The 18,787-nt window shown below is 31.1% G+C and overlaps 1 protein-coding gene and 1 long non-coding RNA gene across 4 annotated transcripts; one reads left to right on the top strand and one right to left on the bottom strand.

The window, feature by feature from the left end:
* The first annotated feature begins 684 nt into the window (after positions 1 to 684).
* Positions 685 to 18,435, top strand: LOC145109777 (uncharacterized). The gene is made up of 2 exons (XM_079046940.1): positions 685 to 737; positions 16,019 to 18,435. The coding sequence occupies exon 2, from the start codon at positions 16,055 to 16,057 to the stop codon at positions 18,293 to 18,295; it is 2,241 nt and encodes a 746-aa protein (XP_078903066.1). The 5' UTR covers positions 685 to 737; positions 16,019 to 16,054; the 3' UTR covers positions 18,296 to 18,435.
* On the bottom strand, positions 2,797 to 4,877 carry LOC145167396 (uncharacterized). Of its 3 annotated transcripts, none has more exons than XR_013741115.1 (4): positions 4,440 to 4,876; positions 4,064 to 4,239; positions 3,803 to 3,911; positions 2,797 to 2,993 (listed from the first exon to the last, which is right to left on the bottom strand). It is a non-coding gene; the product is annotated as an uncharacterized LOC145167396 (long non-coding RNA). The 3 variants fall into 3 exon arrangements; XR_013741116.1 differs by lacking the exon at positions 2,797 to 2,993 and adding an exon at positions 3,335 to 3,595 and having other exon boundaries at positions 4,440 to 4,877; XR_013741114.1 differs by lacking the exon at positions 2,797 to 2,993 and having other exon boundaries at positions 3,584 to 3,911; positions 4,440 to 4,874.
* Positions 18,436 to 18,787: the final 352 nt, after the last annotated feature.

The following is an 18,787-nucleotide window of genomic DNA, read 5'->3' as shown; positions in this document are numbered from 1 at the left end:
GGTGATCCAAAGACGGGGGAGGGAAGGGTATTTAGGGTGCAGTAATTTTTTGTAGTCCATGTTCCAGCAGATGGGGTCAAAGGATTCGAAGAGGAAACGGTGCATTGATGATTGATGAGATAGGCAAACATGAAGTGGTGGCTGAATCTTGAGGTCAAGGGTATATATATGTGGAACAAGAAGCAAAGCAAGAGGCAGCAAGCAGCTCTCAACCTTAGACCCTTGGTTTTTTTCCATACCATTTTGTTCTTTTGAAATGTAATTTGTGATCCTATACAAATGACTAACATAAAGGTGAAAATTAATTATCAAATGAAAAGTTGCCTAAGAAGAAGACCAAAGAAGATGAGAGTGGATGCCAGTGTGGTGATGGTGGCCGGTCTCTTCAAGAAATTAATGAAAAAACAATATAATTAAAAAAGAAAAAAATAAGGGTAAAATGGTCATTTTAAACGTATCAAACGAAACTTTTTAAAAGAGTTAGATGGAAGGACCAACAATATATTTTTAGAAAACAATAATAATATATCCTATCAATTTTTCAAAGATTTGGAATAAATCTGCAAATCTAACCAAACTATACGGACCATTTATGTAATTTACTTTTTTGTCTATGGCATTAACAACTCTTTCCTAGCATTTTCTTTAAATAGGCTTGAAGCTGTGGCTCTTTTTGACTAGAAAGGTTGAGTGCTTCCATATTTCAATCAAAGCATAAAGCAACATCTGTAGGTCAGGTACTCGTCTTTCTCACAATACTTTGCATATTTAATTAGAAGTGGAAATTTTCTTTCTTTCTGAAAAGATTTTAAGTTAATAACGGCATTATGTTGACATTAATATGTCATTTGCTGAAGAACCTTGACAAATGTCTTTGGCTCTTTAGGATTACTATATTCATTAGTTAATGAAATCAAATTTTGGTGCTACAACTTCAGCAAAATGGGTTGGAAGTGAGTTATATGGAACCTTAGAGTTTATAAATGGGTTTGAAAGTTCAATAAAAATGATCAAATAATCGGTTCTTTGGTTTAAAGTTCTAGTGATTCAAATTTTGCCCCATCGTGGTTAGCTTTTATTGCGTAAATACTAGTATTATCTTGAAATTAGAAAAATATTTGGTAAAAATGAGTTGGATCAGACAAATGGTTCAAATTATATATATATATATATATATATATATATATATATATATATATATATATATATATATATATATATATATATATATATATATATATATATATATATATAGAGAGAGAGAGAGAGAGAGAGAGAGAGAGAAAAAAAGAGAGAGAGATAGTGAGATTCACTAGAGAACCATAATCAACCAAGAAACTAATTTTTTTTTCAACTTTTAGAACTTATTTTTTATCAAAAAAACTAAAAATACAAAATTTCATAACTTTTTATCTTTTTCCAATGGTATCAAATTCGATATTTTTGTTTTCCATCAAATTCACAATGTGAATCTATGAAGATTTACAATGTGAATCTAAATTCACACGGTGAATCCGAAAAATATTTTTCACATTCACAATGTTAAGTTATGAATTTAGATATTTTTAGATTTTTTTTCGATAAAGAAAAAACTCTAGAACTTGAAAAAAAGATTTGGTTCCTTGGAAAACCAATAATTGTGGTTCTCTATTGAACTTTTCCTTTTATATATATATATATATATATATATATATATATATATATATATATATATATATATATATATATATATATATATATATATATATATATATATAGAAAATGTGAATATAACTTGTGTCTCGATAAGGTAATTTTCAACTCATGATTCGACTCGCGACTCGTAATAATCAGGATACAAAAAAAATTATTTATAGATATATCTACTCTAATAAATGAAAATCCTTTTGAAACATGTAACACTGTTATTGATTTGATCACATATTATTTTTGTGGTTATTTTTCAATTAAAAAACTTTTCACATGACATTTTATGGTTTTTTTTTCATTTTATTAATTTCACATATTATTTATAAGTCAAATGAATTTCCTTTCTTGATATAATAAATGGATTTCAAATTTAGGAATGTAATAAATGTAGATTATGTGTTACCCAAATTCAATTCACCCAGAACTATTATCTTGATTTTAACTATAATTAAGGTCAGAAAATAGAGATATTGTATTTAACACTAATATATACTTTTGGTCCATAAATTGAGAAAAAATATTTATTATGAAAAAACTCTAAATACTTTGATGCGTCGATTTTAATTTTCAGTAACTACTTTAGTCGCAAATCAAAAACTCGACATCACGTTTCTATTCACAATTGGTGGTAAAAAAAAATATTAAGCTGACTTATCTATAAAAAAATACGATCATAATTTATTTTTTAAACTTCTGATAATCATATTTTCAATGTGGGGATACAAAGTAGGATGTAAAAGGTAATCTTTTAACTTAATTAACGAAATTATAACCATAGATACAATGTGTTATGATAATTAGACATGTGGTGATAAAAAGTATGACATGATTATAAAAATATACTATTGTAAATATTAAAATATTAAGTTAAATACAAAAAATAAATCATATTATTATATAAAAAATATATTCAAATAATATTTTGAAATACTATTTTTCAAAATAGTTAAAAGTGTGTTGATATTGTAAATGTAAAACGGCAAGTCAATTTAAACTAGAGGGTTTTGCCCATGCTTTGCATGGGGCAGATAAGTTATGTTTAGAGATACATAGTCTGTTTATGTTTAGAGATACATAATTTTCTTATAATATCATATATTTCATTACATGGTAGAAACAGAGTATGGGTTAAATAGGAATTCCAAAACACATAACAAAAATGATTAAGGAAAATGTCAGCAAAAATTTAGAACTATTTAATATTTATCTACTAATAGCAGAACCGTGACTATTTATCCTATCACAATACCATCTTCAATTGAATTTTATTTATTTCCTTGTAATCTATTGGTCCCATTGACCCCCTGTACAAAAATTCAAAGAAAAAATAAATTAAAGAAAGTAAGATGTTTCTTCCTTTAACACAAATTAAGTGCTTCAAATAACAACTCACTATTACTTATTAGAAATCATTAAATTTGTTAAAATATAGAATAACACAAGAGCAATAAGCAAAGTATTATAAGTATCCAGGCTTTATTTCATAACAACCACAACACAATAGAATCATGCACTACCAATGATCATCCAACATCCACCACACCCATGTACCAAACATTTATAAATGCAACCTTCATATATGTAAATTTTGAAGCGATAATTTTGCTCCTTTTCATTCCCAAACTAAAATTTATCAACTCAAAAATGCACAAAATCCATTGAATAAACAAAAAGGAAGTGGGATGCTATAATAAATAGATTAATGAAAGTTGAGGCCTAATCCCAAAGCTTATTTTATCTATGACATTGTAAAATTCAAGAAGACAGGTAAAGGCAACACATAAAACCATTGAAAGTTCTTTGTCTGAGAATAGCTTTGATCTTTGACATTCCAAGTTCTTTGTCTGAATTTACCTTTGAAAATATAGACTCACTTAGACAATTCCACAAACAGTTGGCATGCATTCTATATTCATTAGCAACAAATAAAATGTCACAAACATAGTCAAATGACTCAAATTGAAGTATACTTCAACCGATTACATGTGCTTCCTTCTATATCTCTCATTTACATCACCTATACCAACTCCAGACGGAAAAGTAAAATATAATCTAATGTTCATACACAGATTAATGATTTAGAAAACAGAACTATTGAGAGATTTAAAATTACCATCGAGGATGTTAATGCCTTCGATTTGTTGCTTATGAAGATAGTGTTAGGCTATCAGTTCCCAGAATATCTTATTTCTGACCATGGCTGATAACCTCCATCATATAATCTACAATTATGAACAAATGTAATATTAAAAATTAGAAAAAAAATCGACGACATTGAATACGAATCGTAAATTTAACTTAAGTTGAGAAAGACAAAAACGATTAGAAAATGTGACTGTTGGCAGAAATAATAAAAGCACAGTTGATTACTAACCATCTCTAAGAAATCAATGTTAGGGCTTTCTTGGGCAACAACGGTAGAAGTAGAAGACCATGAAAATAGAAACATCATGAATGGCAGCTGGTTTTGTATATGTTGAAAGTTACTGATCTTTAACCCTCTGCATCACTCCCTAACAATCCTGTCGGCGTGAGTATGGTCGTTGTCATCTGAGAAAAGAAATTATAATTCATATAAAGTCAACAGTTAAGAAATAAAATCATATTTTGGAGTTCATATGATCAAATTCAAAGTCTATTACAACTTTGATTGCACCATTGTAGATCAAATCACATCAATGATGAAGGATAAGCAGTAATTTTAATAATAATCATCAGAAATGATGAAAACTTGGATTTCAAAAATAAACCTTTCGCTCATGTTGGTTCCATTCCGAAGTGGTAGAGACGGTGAACCCATCTGAGGGTAGAGGGCTTCTCGATTGTTTTACAGAGACGTGATTGGACGATTTTTCTCCGATCAACCATGGCACGCCGACTGCAGGATTGTTGATCGGAGATCAAAAGGAAGCTATGAAGAATCAGAATCCGAGGGTCGACGAGGTTTCGAGGAACAATACCTTGACCCCTACGATGTTGGTTGTTCCTTTTCCTGGTCATCGGCGTAGCTCTCTGGAAGGTAGATAAAAAAGAAACGAAGAAGAAAAGATAAGTGGTATCGGCTAATACTGTCTCTCTTTCGTTGGATGTAGAAGAAACGCAACAATCACAATTGATTGCAACTATTCTATAATACACCCGATGAGTTATCCTTAACCGCTTGATTTCAATTTTCATTGGATACTAAATAACGACGGAGGGAGAAAATTTTATACCGCTGCACTCTCCTGTTGTCGGCACTAGGGATGAAACTGGGTCCAAAACCGGATCAGTTTACCCGGACCGGAAAACCCGGAACCCGGAATTAAAGGATTATAAGAACCGAGAACCGGACCGGTATACGGCAAGTGGTTCGGGGTATCAAACCGGGTATAGTGGGTATAGAACCGGTTGGAACCGGAAATTGATAAATGGAACCGGATTTGTGTATTAGACCCGGAAATAACCGAAAACCGGTAAATGAAATCGAAACCCGGAATTTTTACACAAAAAAAATATATATTGTAACCCGGAATACTTTTTAATAAAAACTCCCCACCGATAACCAACGTCTTGAAATCAAAAACCTATTTTGCAAAACCATATATTTCAATTTTTTTCAAGTTATGTACATTAATTAAATTGTTATGGTTTTTTACATCAAACGTTTTATATATTAGAAATCAGTAGAGAGGTGGAACAAAATGTTTGTGTCCTCAATTAAAAAAGGGTAAATGGCACAAAAAACACTATTTTTACACAGAAATTCGATTTTAACACCGTGTTTTTTTTTGTGTCAATTTTGACACTGTGTTTTCCAATTTGTTACAATTCTAACCACTTGACTGGTTAACCAGGTTACATGCTGACGTGGCATGATGACGTGTCAGTTTTGATGACGTGGCATGCTGACATGATATGCTGACGTGTCAAAATTGATTTTTTTTCCACAAAAAACACTAAGTTTTCACTTTTTTCGATTTTGACACTAAGTTTAATTTTTTATTTCAATTTTGATACTATGTTTTTGTTGTTCCAATCGAACATCATTTATCAAATTTTGTTTAATTTTGTCTATTTTCCATTTGAAACCGTATAAATATATTTTTTTTTATTACATTTTAAACCGTATAAATATATTTTTTTCGTTTAAAAACCACATTTTTATACATAAAAATATGGTTTGAGTGTAAAAAAAAATATATTGTATTTATACAAAACTATGGTTTTTAAATGAAAAAAAAACATATTTATACGGTTTAAATGTATTAAAAAAATATTTATAGGGTTTCAAATAAAAAATTGTCAACATTGAACAAAATTGGAAAAATGATGTTCGATTTGGAATAAAAAAACATAGCGTTAAAGTTGAAAGAAAAAATTAAACTTAATGTCAAAATCGAAAAAAAAATGAAAACTTACTGTTTTTTGTGAGAAAAAAAATTTCAATTTTGACACGTCAGCATATCATGTCAGCATGCCACGTCATCAAAACTGACACGTCATCATGCCACGTCAGCATGTAACTTGGTTAACGGGTTAAGGGTCAGAATTATAACAAATTGGAAAACACAGTGTTAAAATTGACACAAAAAAAAACACGATGTCAAAATCGAATTTCTGTATAAAAAGAGTGTTTTTTGTGCCATTTACCCATTAAAAAACAACACCAAAATCATTTCATTTCCATAATCAGATCATGATGCACCTAATTGGAGTGTTATATGGTAAATTTAACTTTTCTTGGCACCAAATTATAAACCCACAGTGGATATAACTTCATGACAAACCCAAAAGAATTTTCATAAACTTTAACTGACATATACTGTAGAAGAACATTAAATACCTCTAATGCCCCTCCCCTATAAGACAAATATTTTTAACATTATGGTTTTATGGTCTCTTGTCGTTGATCACATATACGGCGAAAAAAAAAAAAAACGAGATTGGTGAATGTTCTAGTTGATGTTGATCACAGAAGTTATTTTTTTTATTTTTTTTATTTGTTTTAGAAGCCTTTCTCGTCGAGCAGATTAAACAGATGAATCAGGCGTATTCTTTTTGATAACCCTTTAGTGTCCGGTTCCGGTCCATTAAACCCGATTCCGGTTTTTTTTAGAAATCCGGTTCAAAAACCCGAAATACCCGCACCCGGAATACCCGGAACTCGGATAAGATTAATTGTGGAACCCAATACCCGGACCGTTTAAGGATATCCCGGTTAAACCGGATCCGATTCCGGTTAAACAGGATATCCTGGTTTTCCGGTTTTATAACTCATCCCTAGTCGACACCATCACCATCGGCGGCCGACCGCTTCTTTTCTATTCCGGTGACCACACAACAACATAGACGAATCCATAAAGGAAAACTGAAAGACCGTAAAACCCACCAACACAATCAAAATCGCAAAGACGGTACAAAGATGAATTCAACTTTTCAGATCAATTTACGATTTGCAAAAATCAAGAAACATTTCAGGCCTAACGGCCCTAAGAGAAATAGGAGAAAAGGAAATCGGAAGATGGATGAAATCAGAGAGTATGCATGCAGGGTTCGATTACGAAGACGATGTATGAAATCAGCGAGAGAAGATGGATTTGATGACCACCGATTTCATGTGCGACGAAATCGATGGAGGAAACGTGTTAGGTGGAGAGGCGATGGGAAGCATCGTGTTAGCTGGAGAGGCAGTGCGTATGGCGGTGGACAGTGGGTTTTTTTAGGAGATAACACGTGGAATCCATTATCCAGAAGATAAAACTAAAAGGAAAAAAAAAAGTCTAGCAAAGAAAAACAGAAAAAAAAATCCACCAATAGGAACAAAATGCTACTGTTTATGAAGGAATTCAAAATTAATATATTATATAGTAAATATTATCAAAAAAGTATTTTTATTATAATTCAATTTTTTCCAAGGTAGTGGTTTTTAATTAATTAATTAAAAGAACAAATTACATTGCATTAACTTACAAACAATACTTTATATATCAATTAACAAATCTTGATATAAATTATAAAAAATCAATAAATAAGCAATTTCTAAATAAACAATTACAAAGTTAAAGTGTAATATTAAATCCTAAACCACGTTTAATTTTATTTAAACACAAATCATGAATAGATGTTATTAAATTATACGAGTATATTATCTACCTATAATTGTATGTTATATGACAATAATTTTCTATTATTATGAAATTGAAGTACCTACTTATTTATTATTTCTATTGTATTTATTTCGAATTTTTATATTAAAAATGTTTAATGGTTACAAATTTATATATAACTTTTTGTTTTAATCAACCCGTATAATATACAGGTTTCACAATTACTATAATAAACATATAAAAACATATGTTGAATATTAACATACATAGTTACATCAGCCCCAAATAAAAATCTGTCTACCCTAATATCCAATCCTTACATTATGTGTTCCGCCTCTCACGTCGGCATCTCAACGCTCAACACTCTCACCCATCCTCCATCTCTTCCATATTCGCCTCCTTCTCCTCCATATCCATATGCGATTGCTGAGTGGAAGACAAATTAATCATCACCAAGCCATCGAACCTCAATCCAACCCTTATTTAACACTGATCTTTAAATGGAAGACGAAGTAGGCATTGCTTCTTCATCCATCGAAGGCAGAATCAGTTGTTGGGACCCTCGTTTACCCAATGTAGCAACTTATTACCAATAAATGTGACTCGTTTGATTAACGATTTAACTCCACTCAGAACGAGTTGGATACGGACTCGCAATTTTTGACCGAGTAACACCAAAAACCGATTCATACTCCTAGTCGCCTCTTTTCTGATATAATATGACTTGACGACGATTCGACTCGTGACTCGTACGAGTTTGACAACTATGGGTATAGAACCCTTCAAAACCGTAACCTTCTGTAAAATATTATCAAATATTGTTCCGAGAATATATGGTTCGTTCCATGCATATCGTCTGTTACCTTCTTTACCTATGCTAACGATATTCTACATGGATTGGTCATCCTAAATACTAAAACCATTTGCAATCTTTACTTCTATATTCTAAAGTCTTAAATCTCCAATTTGTAATAGTTGGTCGAATCATCAAAAATTGTCCATCTACTGTCAACTTGATTTGAGGTAAAAAAATCTTTATTCCTAACTTTCAGTCGGCCTAATATTCAATCGAATTATGAAACATATATATATATATATATATATATATATATATATATATATATATATATATATATACACGTTCTGTTGAAATTAAAAATAAAATAGAGATCTTAAGATTCAACCTTAGCCACATATTTCACATCTGCCGCTCTAACCCTCCAGTGCATCGGCGTTGGCAAGCCTAGTATAATCATAAATGATTATACAACGCCGCCCGTTTCTTTCAACTCCGCCACTATCCCCACCACCATAACCGCCACCGCTACCACTACTACCACCACCTTTGACACCTGCCGACGCCACCACTGTCACATCCGTTACTTATACCACTACTACCTCTGTCGTCACCACCTCTTCTTCCACCAACTGTCATAATAATTTATGATTACTCAATCTGTGAACATACATGTATGTATAATCATTTATGATTCGGCATATACGTATAAACATGTTTAATCCTATATGATTATACATCTCTGCCATATAATCAGTAATGATTAGGCATACCCCGTTGCTGCCGGTACGTCGGAGCATTAGAGCGGTAAATGAGAAATATGCGCCGCCCGTTCCTTTCTCTTCCGCCACCATCCCCACCACCATAACCGCCACCACTACTACCACCACCTTTGACACCTGCCGACGCCACCACTGTCGCATTCGTTACTTATAGCACTGCTACCTCTGTCACCACCACCTCTTCTTCCACCAATTGTCATAATCATTTATGATTCCTCAATCTGTGAACAAACGTGTATGTATAATCATTTATGATTAGACATATATGTATAAACATGTTTAATCTTATATGATTATACATCTCTGCCATATAATCATTTATGATTAGACATACCCCGTTGCTACCGGTACGTCGGAGCATTAGAGAGGTAAATGAGAAATATGTGGCTGAGGTTGAATCTCACGATCTCTATTTTTTTTAATCTCAAGTAAATTGTCCCATATATATATATATATATATATATATATATATATATATATATATATATATATATGTATATATATATATGTATACACACACACACACTAGTAGTGTACACGCGAGATGCGGTGACGGATAATAATTTTGTCGGGGAGTTGTTTCTTTTCGATGATTATTTTCTTTTTGGCATGTTGTTTTGTATTAGCGATTGCGTTTTTTTGGGCACATTGTTTTGTTTCAGATATTACGTTCTTTTTGCTGATTATGTTCTTTTAGCGCGTTGTTTCGTTTCGGCGATTACGTTTTTTTCGCCGAGCTGTTTCATCCATCGCTTTTTTTATTTTATTTTATTTCTCATTAGTTTCTTCCAAGTGAATAATGGTACGAGTTTTTATTACAACAACGACTAATATATTTTGGCAAACTGTTTTTGGTTAAATTAAAAGTACGTTTTTGTGTTAGGTTAAAAAATTATGTTGGATTAAAAGAAAGGTTCGTTGTAGTTTTGTGTTAAATGATAGTTTTGTATATAAACTATATTCATCGTAGTAATCTAGTGTCTAATTAAAGTTTGAATATTGTTAGAAATTTATCATAACAGATAAAAATATAGTATTAATACTGTTATTAATTAATATTGTTTATAATGATATAGAAAATATGTAAAATTATCAATTTGTTATTCTAATAATTTTAGTTTTGTATAATTAAAATAATTTATGACAACCAAATTACTAAAAGTGAAACTGATTTATGATATTTTATAACGAATTTGTATCGCTATATAATAAAGGAATCTCTATATCATCCCAGTTGCAACAACTTACCAAATAAAATGCAAAATTTTAGAACATGAAACAGAACACATTTCTACAAAAATCCAAAATTATGTTGTTCCATCCAAAACATGCAAAAACACATTAAAAAGCCAAAATTAGGTTATTTCATTCAAAAACTAATATCTAAATAAAAGATAAGAGTAATATAAAATAAGAGTAATATAAACATGTCACATGATTAAAGGTAATTGGCATAAAGATATAAAAAAAATACTGATGTAATAAAAATTCATAACTTGATAGATGATTTAAAAGATGGAAATCATAAAACATATAGTTTATTGCATTTAGGATTTGGCACATATATACAAAACAATTAAAAAATATAGCTATTGCATATATGATCTAAGAAATCAGAAACTTTCTAGATTAAAAATATAGCTATTGTCAGTATCATTTTCATTTTCACTTAATACATATCGAATGACTTGTACTGAACTATATATATTATACTTGTAAACTACAATACTATCCATTCATATAAAAGTCTCTTTCAAGTAAAAGTAGACGATTTAAAGACGGTTTTCAACGAAATATACTAAAATTTGTTTTTTTCGTTCTAAAAATAAATTAATAATAAGAAAAATTTATACTAATATCAGTAGATAAAAAAAAACTTGTTCGACTCATTCTGCATCGCCTATGGTTGAGGTAAAATATTTTTTAAGACAATATATTATTTAAACGGATAATGGGTCAAACAATATATTATTACCACTTGCTCGATTCATTCCGCATCAACTAAGATTGAGAAAAACGCCGATACTTTTTTGTTTTTAGTATGAAATTGATCCGATTTTGGTCTTATCTAAAATTTTGGGTTTTATTTTCGATTGCATTGGGTTAAACCAAATGGTAATTTATGTTTACACTCATTTATTGTTGTAATTAAATCAAATGGTGACTGATGTTTACGGTCATTTGTTGTTTGTAATCATCAAGTTGTGTTCACCAATATTTTTGGTTGACGATTTAGTTTATTTAGGATATAGTGCCGTAGGTAAGAACTTAAATAAATATAAATCATCTATTTATGTTTTACAAAATTTTCTAAGTCAGGATACATGCATATTTTAGTACAAAACTTTCATAATTGTCAAATTTTATACTACTAAAGACGTAATTTCTCATATTAAATTTTCGTTTATGCTTTTTGTTTAAAATTTTATTAATAACTTAATATTTTTAATATATTATAACTTATATTATTTATTTATGATAATAAAAACAAAAGTTTAGTACACTTGCAGAAAGTGAAAGCAAAGACAATCATTAGATTAAAAAAAAACTGACAATTAACCAAGTGACGATGAATAGAACTTGATTAACAAAAGAGGTATAGTCATAATGAGTGATTATTCCGTATTAACTTGATTAAGTTTCTAAAATTAATTGGATTTATTTTTTATAATAATTAATTTATATAATTAAATAACTATAATACTATTATGAGATGAGTGGACCACATTTGGTCATACATTCACATGATATTTATAGATAATATATGATTATATATATATATATATATATATATATATATATATATATATATATCATAATTTTAAATAACGTCACTCGTGACTTGATTGCAATGTAAAACATCAAGATTTTACGAGGCTTGGTGAGCCAAATCGTTTATATATATATATATATATATATATATATATATATATATATATATATATATATATATATATATATATATATGTGTGTGTGTGTGTGTATGTGTGTGTGTGTGTGTGTGTGTGTGTGTGGGTTAATTTGAGACAATCAGTTTTTTTACGAGATATTGGTATACAATCTTAGCCATTTATTTTGGAGATCGAAAAATAAATTAAGAAAATCTAAAATTGCAAAATAACTTTAAATTTAGAAATTTCTTAAATGTTATTTTGGTCATGTTAGCAAAAAAATTGAAAAAATAAATAATAATTTACCTTTACACACACACACACACACACACATATATATATATATATATATATATATATATATATATATATATATATATATATATATATATATATATATATGGAAAAGTTCAATAGAGAACCATAATTATTGGTTTTTCAATGAACCAAATCTTTTTTTCAATTTTTAGAACTTATTCTTTATCGAAAAAAAATCTAAAAATATCTAAATTCATATATTAACATTGTTAATGTGAAAATTATTTTTCGGATTCACATTGTGAATTTGACGTAAAAAAAAATTTGAATTTGATATCATTGGAAAAATGATAAAAAGTTATGAATTTCTGTATTTTTAGTTTTTTTTTTTGATAAAAAATAAGTTCTAAAAATTGAAAAAAAGATTGGTTCCTTGGTTCTTTGGTTAATTATGGTTCTCTATTGAACATCACCGTATATATATATATATATATATATATATATATATATATATATATATATATATATATATATATATATATATATATATATATATATATATATATATATATAGACACACGTGAAATATTTTTAACCGAAGCTTATGTGTTACAATTCTAACAATTGTATTAGAATATTAGAATATATTAACAATTTTATTTAAATATTTATAGTGTAATATTCTAATAGAATATTATAATATTATAATATTATAATAATTATTACACATTTCCATATAATGTAAAAAAACAATATTTTTTTATTTTTATTTATTTGTAATAAAAAAGTGACGAAAATAATATTTAAAAGATTCATAATTTTGAATTTATTTTGCAAAACGGGCTAAGACACATCTTCCTCAGAGCAACTAGATTCTTGTATTTGCTTAGGCTTGTCCAATAATTGATGATTTGGAAAAGAAAAAGAGCTCAAACAACTATGAAAAGTAAAACAACAAGTTGCTATGATAGTAGGTTGACACAAAGAGTTAGAAGATTGTATAGAGATGTTATGCCAAAACATAATTAGTAAGTTATGTGGGAGGAACCTGAGGCCTAGAATACCTTCTCACAGTGATAGAGAATTACGAAGAAACAAGTTTAGAAGTTTTTAAAGAGATATAGAGAGGATGGTGATGATGTAGGCGATGATATATATGAATTTGGAGAAATATGATGAGATGTTAAGTGGTTACTAGTGGAGTGGTAGTTGATATAACCGAAGATTTTGAGGTTAATTGAAGAAATGGTTAATATGTTCTGGAGAAGGGAAGATGGTGGTACTATGAGAATGATCAAGAGAAGGGAAATTTTGTTTAAGGAACATGACGTCCCTAGATTTTTGCAATCTACTTATATAAAGATTATACAACATGTATGCTTTCTTTCCAAGAGTATAACTTAGAAAAACACAATTAGAGGTTGTAGACATGAACTTGTCTCCTCTTGTTTACGGGTAGGAGCATAACAAAGATAACCAAAGGTCCTTAGATAGTCAAGAGACGGTGTGGTTCCAAAAAGAACCTCCAACGTGGTCTTATTTTTGAGTAATTTAGTAGGGATCCTGTTTATGACATATGCTTAAGAGATAGGTGGTAGTTAATATAAGATCAACACAAAACTTGAGAGGCAACATAGATTGGAATAACAATGATCTTGAAGTTTCAATAAGATGTTTGTTCTTTCTCTCCACAACACCATTTTGTTAAGGCGTTTCTACGGTGTTGGAACCTAACTCAAGAGCATTATTAGAACGTAATGTTATGATTTTAATATGGAATTGTGTTTCAACCATCGTCACAAAATCCATGATAGTGGGGAAAACTAGGGATGGGCATTAGAACCGCCGGAACCGAACCGGAACCGGACCGGAACCGGAACCGGAATTGGTAATAGGTCCGGTTACCGGTTCTCCATTTTTATGAAAACCGGTCCCGGTTCTAAAAACCGGAACCGGTTTGACATTTTTTTCATTTTTTAAAATGCGCATAACTCGCTCATATGAAGTCGAAATTATTTGATTTTTTTCCACCATGTAATTTGGAGTTTGTAATTCATTTTTGACGGTACAAACATATGTTTTGGTTAGATATTGAATCAGACACATGCCCCGAAAGAAAGCATATCGATGTCGCGTTTTTTTTATTTCAGCATTATTTTTTTGTTTTTTTGAATATGTCCCATTTTTTAAATGTGTATAACTCTTTCATATGACGTCAGAATTACTTAATTTTTTTTCCAGCATGTAATTTGGTGTTTGTAGTTCATTTTAGACTATAAAAACACATATTTTGGTTATATATTAAATCAGTTATAGACCCCGGAAGACAACATATCAATGCTGCGTTTTATCTGTTTCAACATTTTTTATTTTTTTGGAATCTGTCCCCGCTTTTAAAATGCGCATAACTCACTCATATGAAGTCGGAATTACTTGATTCTTTTTTCATCATGTAATTTAGTGTTTGTACTTCAATTTAGAATGTAAAAAGTCATAATTTAGTTAAATATTGAATCATTTACAAGCTCTAGAAGATAGCATATAATCTATAATATTTCAACCGGTTATACTTTGAAAAATAACTGAAAAACCGGGATCGGAACCGGAACCGGCGCTAGAACCGGCGGTCCGGTTCCCGGTTCTTATAATATAGGAAAACCGGTTCCAGTTCCGAACCGGTCCGGTTCCAAAGCTCATCCCTAGGAAAAACATTACTTTTGGTACTTAGCAAATGTGCTCTCATGGTTCGATTGAAATCTTTTGCAAAGTTAACTCAAAACAATGTCATTAATAATGTCTGCTAGAAATCTTTTGCAAAATTTAGAATAACATCTTGTCATTTTTGTCTTAAATTAGTTGTAAAATTTTGTACGTTACCATTTTAGTTCAATGGTAAATAAATTGCCGTTTCAATTTTGTCTCAAATTTGTCAAAATATCTACTATATATTTACCATTTCAGCTTCGTCATAAAAATTTAATAAAAAAAATTAGGTTTGAAATAAAAGAATTCCCAACCTATATATTCAAACAAAATTTTGTGAAACTTGAAAAGTCTATCACTGATTTTTCGTCAATATTTTTTTTTGCTATATCGTCATTGGTATATTGTTAACTATTGTGAGGACATGCATCATTGATGCATGAATTTGATATCTTCATGATACTTGGCATTTTCCAAATATGGAAAGCATTTAGATGCGTATGAATTTAGAGTTGAATGAGGTGGAAAACGTTTAATGGAAAACTTAATTGTCTATTGTTATGAGATGTCATATTGGCGTTGAATTGGCCATTGAACATTTCAATAGGAAAAAAATATTTTCCAACTCATAAATAAATATTTAAATATTTTCCATTAATTTAACTTTTGTTGAGTCGAAGGTATTGTAGAAAAAAATTGAAAGAAATATAAAATGATGATTGTGGCAATTAGTTCAATGCATTGTGCAAATTTGGGTTTATATGTGTCAACCATGCATTAATCGAAGTAACGATTTTCAATCTCGTGCAGATAACTTTAAGAAGCAATAACATTTAGCAAGGCAAAATGAGGAGAATGATGCTGGACCCGATTCCTCAAAAATGGAAACAGTTATATCATGCATGGGATATCCGAGTGTTCATTGTCTTGAGTCTTTCCTTACAAATGTTTTTGATTCTCGCTGCTCCTTTGAGAAAACGAACAAAAAACAACATGATAATCACATTATTGTGGTCTTCATATTTGCTAGCAGATTGTGTGGCTAACTTTGCTGCTGGGCTCATCTTGAGCAGCCAAGGGAACCCTAATGACAACCCGACCGGAAAAGATGATAGGGTAGCTGTGCAAAACCAAGACCTTCTTGCGTTCTGGGCGCCATTTCTTTTGGTGCACCTTGGTGGTCCGGACACTATTACAGCTTTTGCGATGGAAGACAATGAGTTGTGGCCCCGTCATCTTCTTGGTCTTGTTTTCCAGTGTGTAGCTGTAGTTTATGTGTTTCTTCAGTCGCTACCACAAAATCGGCTATGGATTCCAACAATGTTGATGTTTTTTACAGGAGTCATCAAATATGCGGAAAGAACACGTTCTCTTTATCTTGCTAGTTCCAAAATATTCAAAGAATACATTTATAAATGTCCTGATCCTGAGCCGGCAGATGCAAAAATCATAGAAGCATATATTTCAATGAAGAAGGCGAAACTACCTACTAGAATTGTGATGGTTCCCAAGCCAGATTATGGAGCCGCTAGGACTAAAAGAGGAAATTTGTCAGAAATGGAGGTCGTGCAGTATGCTTATCAATTGTTTGAAACATTTAAAGGGCTTGCTGTGGATATGATTTTGATTACTCAGATACAACAGAATCAAAGTCGGAATTTCTTCCTGTATCGGACCGCAAAAGACGCTTTCAAAGTGGTTGAGACTGAGTTAAATTTTATCTATGATGTTCTCTTCACAAAAAATTGGTTGCTATTTTCTTCAGCAGGAGTCGTCGCCATTGGCCGGTTTTTATCTTTTGCAACGATTTGTTCAGCAATCTTATTATTTATATTCGAAAACAAAACAAATTTTCGAAGCTCTGATGTGACGATTACTTATACTTTGTTGTTTGGTGCTTTGGTTTTGGATATGATCGCTCTGCTCATGCTTTTGTTTTCAAACTGGACCATCATTAGTTTACGAAAATCTCCTAATGCTCTGCTGGACAACAAGTCTCTTAAAACGCGAATCATCAGTTCATTTCTCAGATTCACGACTGAGGGCACCCTTCAGGACACAACATACCATGCTCAATCAAAAACAAGTGCACCACAAACTTGTAAATGTATACGACGAAGGTGGTCAGAATCCATTTCAACTTACAACCTAATCGATTACTGTTTACACCGACGTCCAGCCTTAGTTAATTTATGTTTGGATCAGCTGGGGCTTATTGGCTTTATGGACGGGTTCCAGTATGTAAAATCCCAAAAGTTCACCAACAAACTAAGAGACTTCATCTTCATGGAGCTAAAAGCAAAATCAGAACTCGCGGATGACTTGGAAACTGCCAAGGGGATAAGTTCAGCACGTGGCGATTGGGTGATCCGTGTGGAAGAAGGTTGGGGTGCCTTACTTAGATATGTTATAGATGTTGACTATGATCAAAGTCTCATTCTTTGGCACATCGCCACCGAGTTATGCTACAACAAAGAACTTAAAACGGTAACCGCAGATGCCAAAAATGATAATCACCGCCATATTGCAAAAGTATTATCAGATTACATGTTGTATCTTCTTATCATGCAACCAAGCTTGATGCCAGTAGCAGTAGTAGGTATTGGAAAAATGCGGTTCCGAGATACTTGTGTTGAGGCCATGATGCTTTTCGATAGTGGGAAAGGTCGTGAAGTAAAACAAGAGCAAAATCAAACTCAACGATATTGGAATATGGATGTAGTGGATTGGGAGCAGATAAATGCTTGCATGAAGATTCTTGAAGTATCCCCGGAAATGCCACCGGTGATCGGAAGGGGTGACCAGAGCAAGTCATTGCTCTTTGATGCTAGCAGTTTGGCCAAAACTATAATGGAGATAGAGGAGAAAGACCTGCGTATGAGTAAATGGTTTATTATAAGCAAGGTATGGGTGGAAATGTTATGTTATGGTGCAAATCATTCACCAGCCAATACTCTAGCAGACCAAGTGAGCAAAGGTGGGGAGCTCATTACCATCGTTTGGTTGTTGATGGCTCATTTTCGTTTGAGTGATCAATTCCCAATTACTGAAGGCCAAGAAATAGCAAAACTCATTATTGGCAAGTAGTTTTTAGTCTTATTTGGGTAATCTAATAGATCGTATAAAATAACACAAGCAAAGACATTCTGTGCTACTCTCGTTACTATCTGAGTTACAATTTCAAGTATATGTAGGGAGTTGTAGAAGACAAATAACTTTTGTGTCAACGAAATAAAGTTCTAATAAATCGAGTCTTGCATTATCTTTTTCATCCTTTCTAATTTATCATTGATGTAAAATTAATTGATATTTCATAACAGTGGAAGTGTGCCGATGAGAGAGAGTCTAAGGTTTGGGAAGAATAGAGAGAAAGAAGAGATTAGTTTTTTATTACAGGGTTGCAGTGAAAAAATGGAAGAAACATGAAAAATGGAAGAAATGGAAAAAACTCGTCCAAATTCAGGAAGAAGATAAAGGTTTTTCAAAATTTGACATAAAAGGTCCCTAGGGTTTAGTCTACTAACAAATATACCTCCCTAAACTCTTTCTATAAAAATAGTTTCTGAAATTACAAAATTA

The sequence above is a fragment of the Lactuca virosa genome, chromosome 1 (assembly GCF_052849685.1).
Source record: "Lactuca virosa cultivar CGN04683 chromosome 1, Lactuca_virosa_CGN04683_v6, whole genome shotgun sequence".
NCBI classification, from domain to species: domain Eukaryota; kingdom Viridiplantae; phylum Streptophyta; class Magnoliopsida; order Asterales; family Asteraceae; genus Lactuca; species Lactuca virosa.
This window is presented reverse-complemented; position numbering and strand designations above follow the sequence as displayed.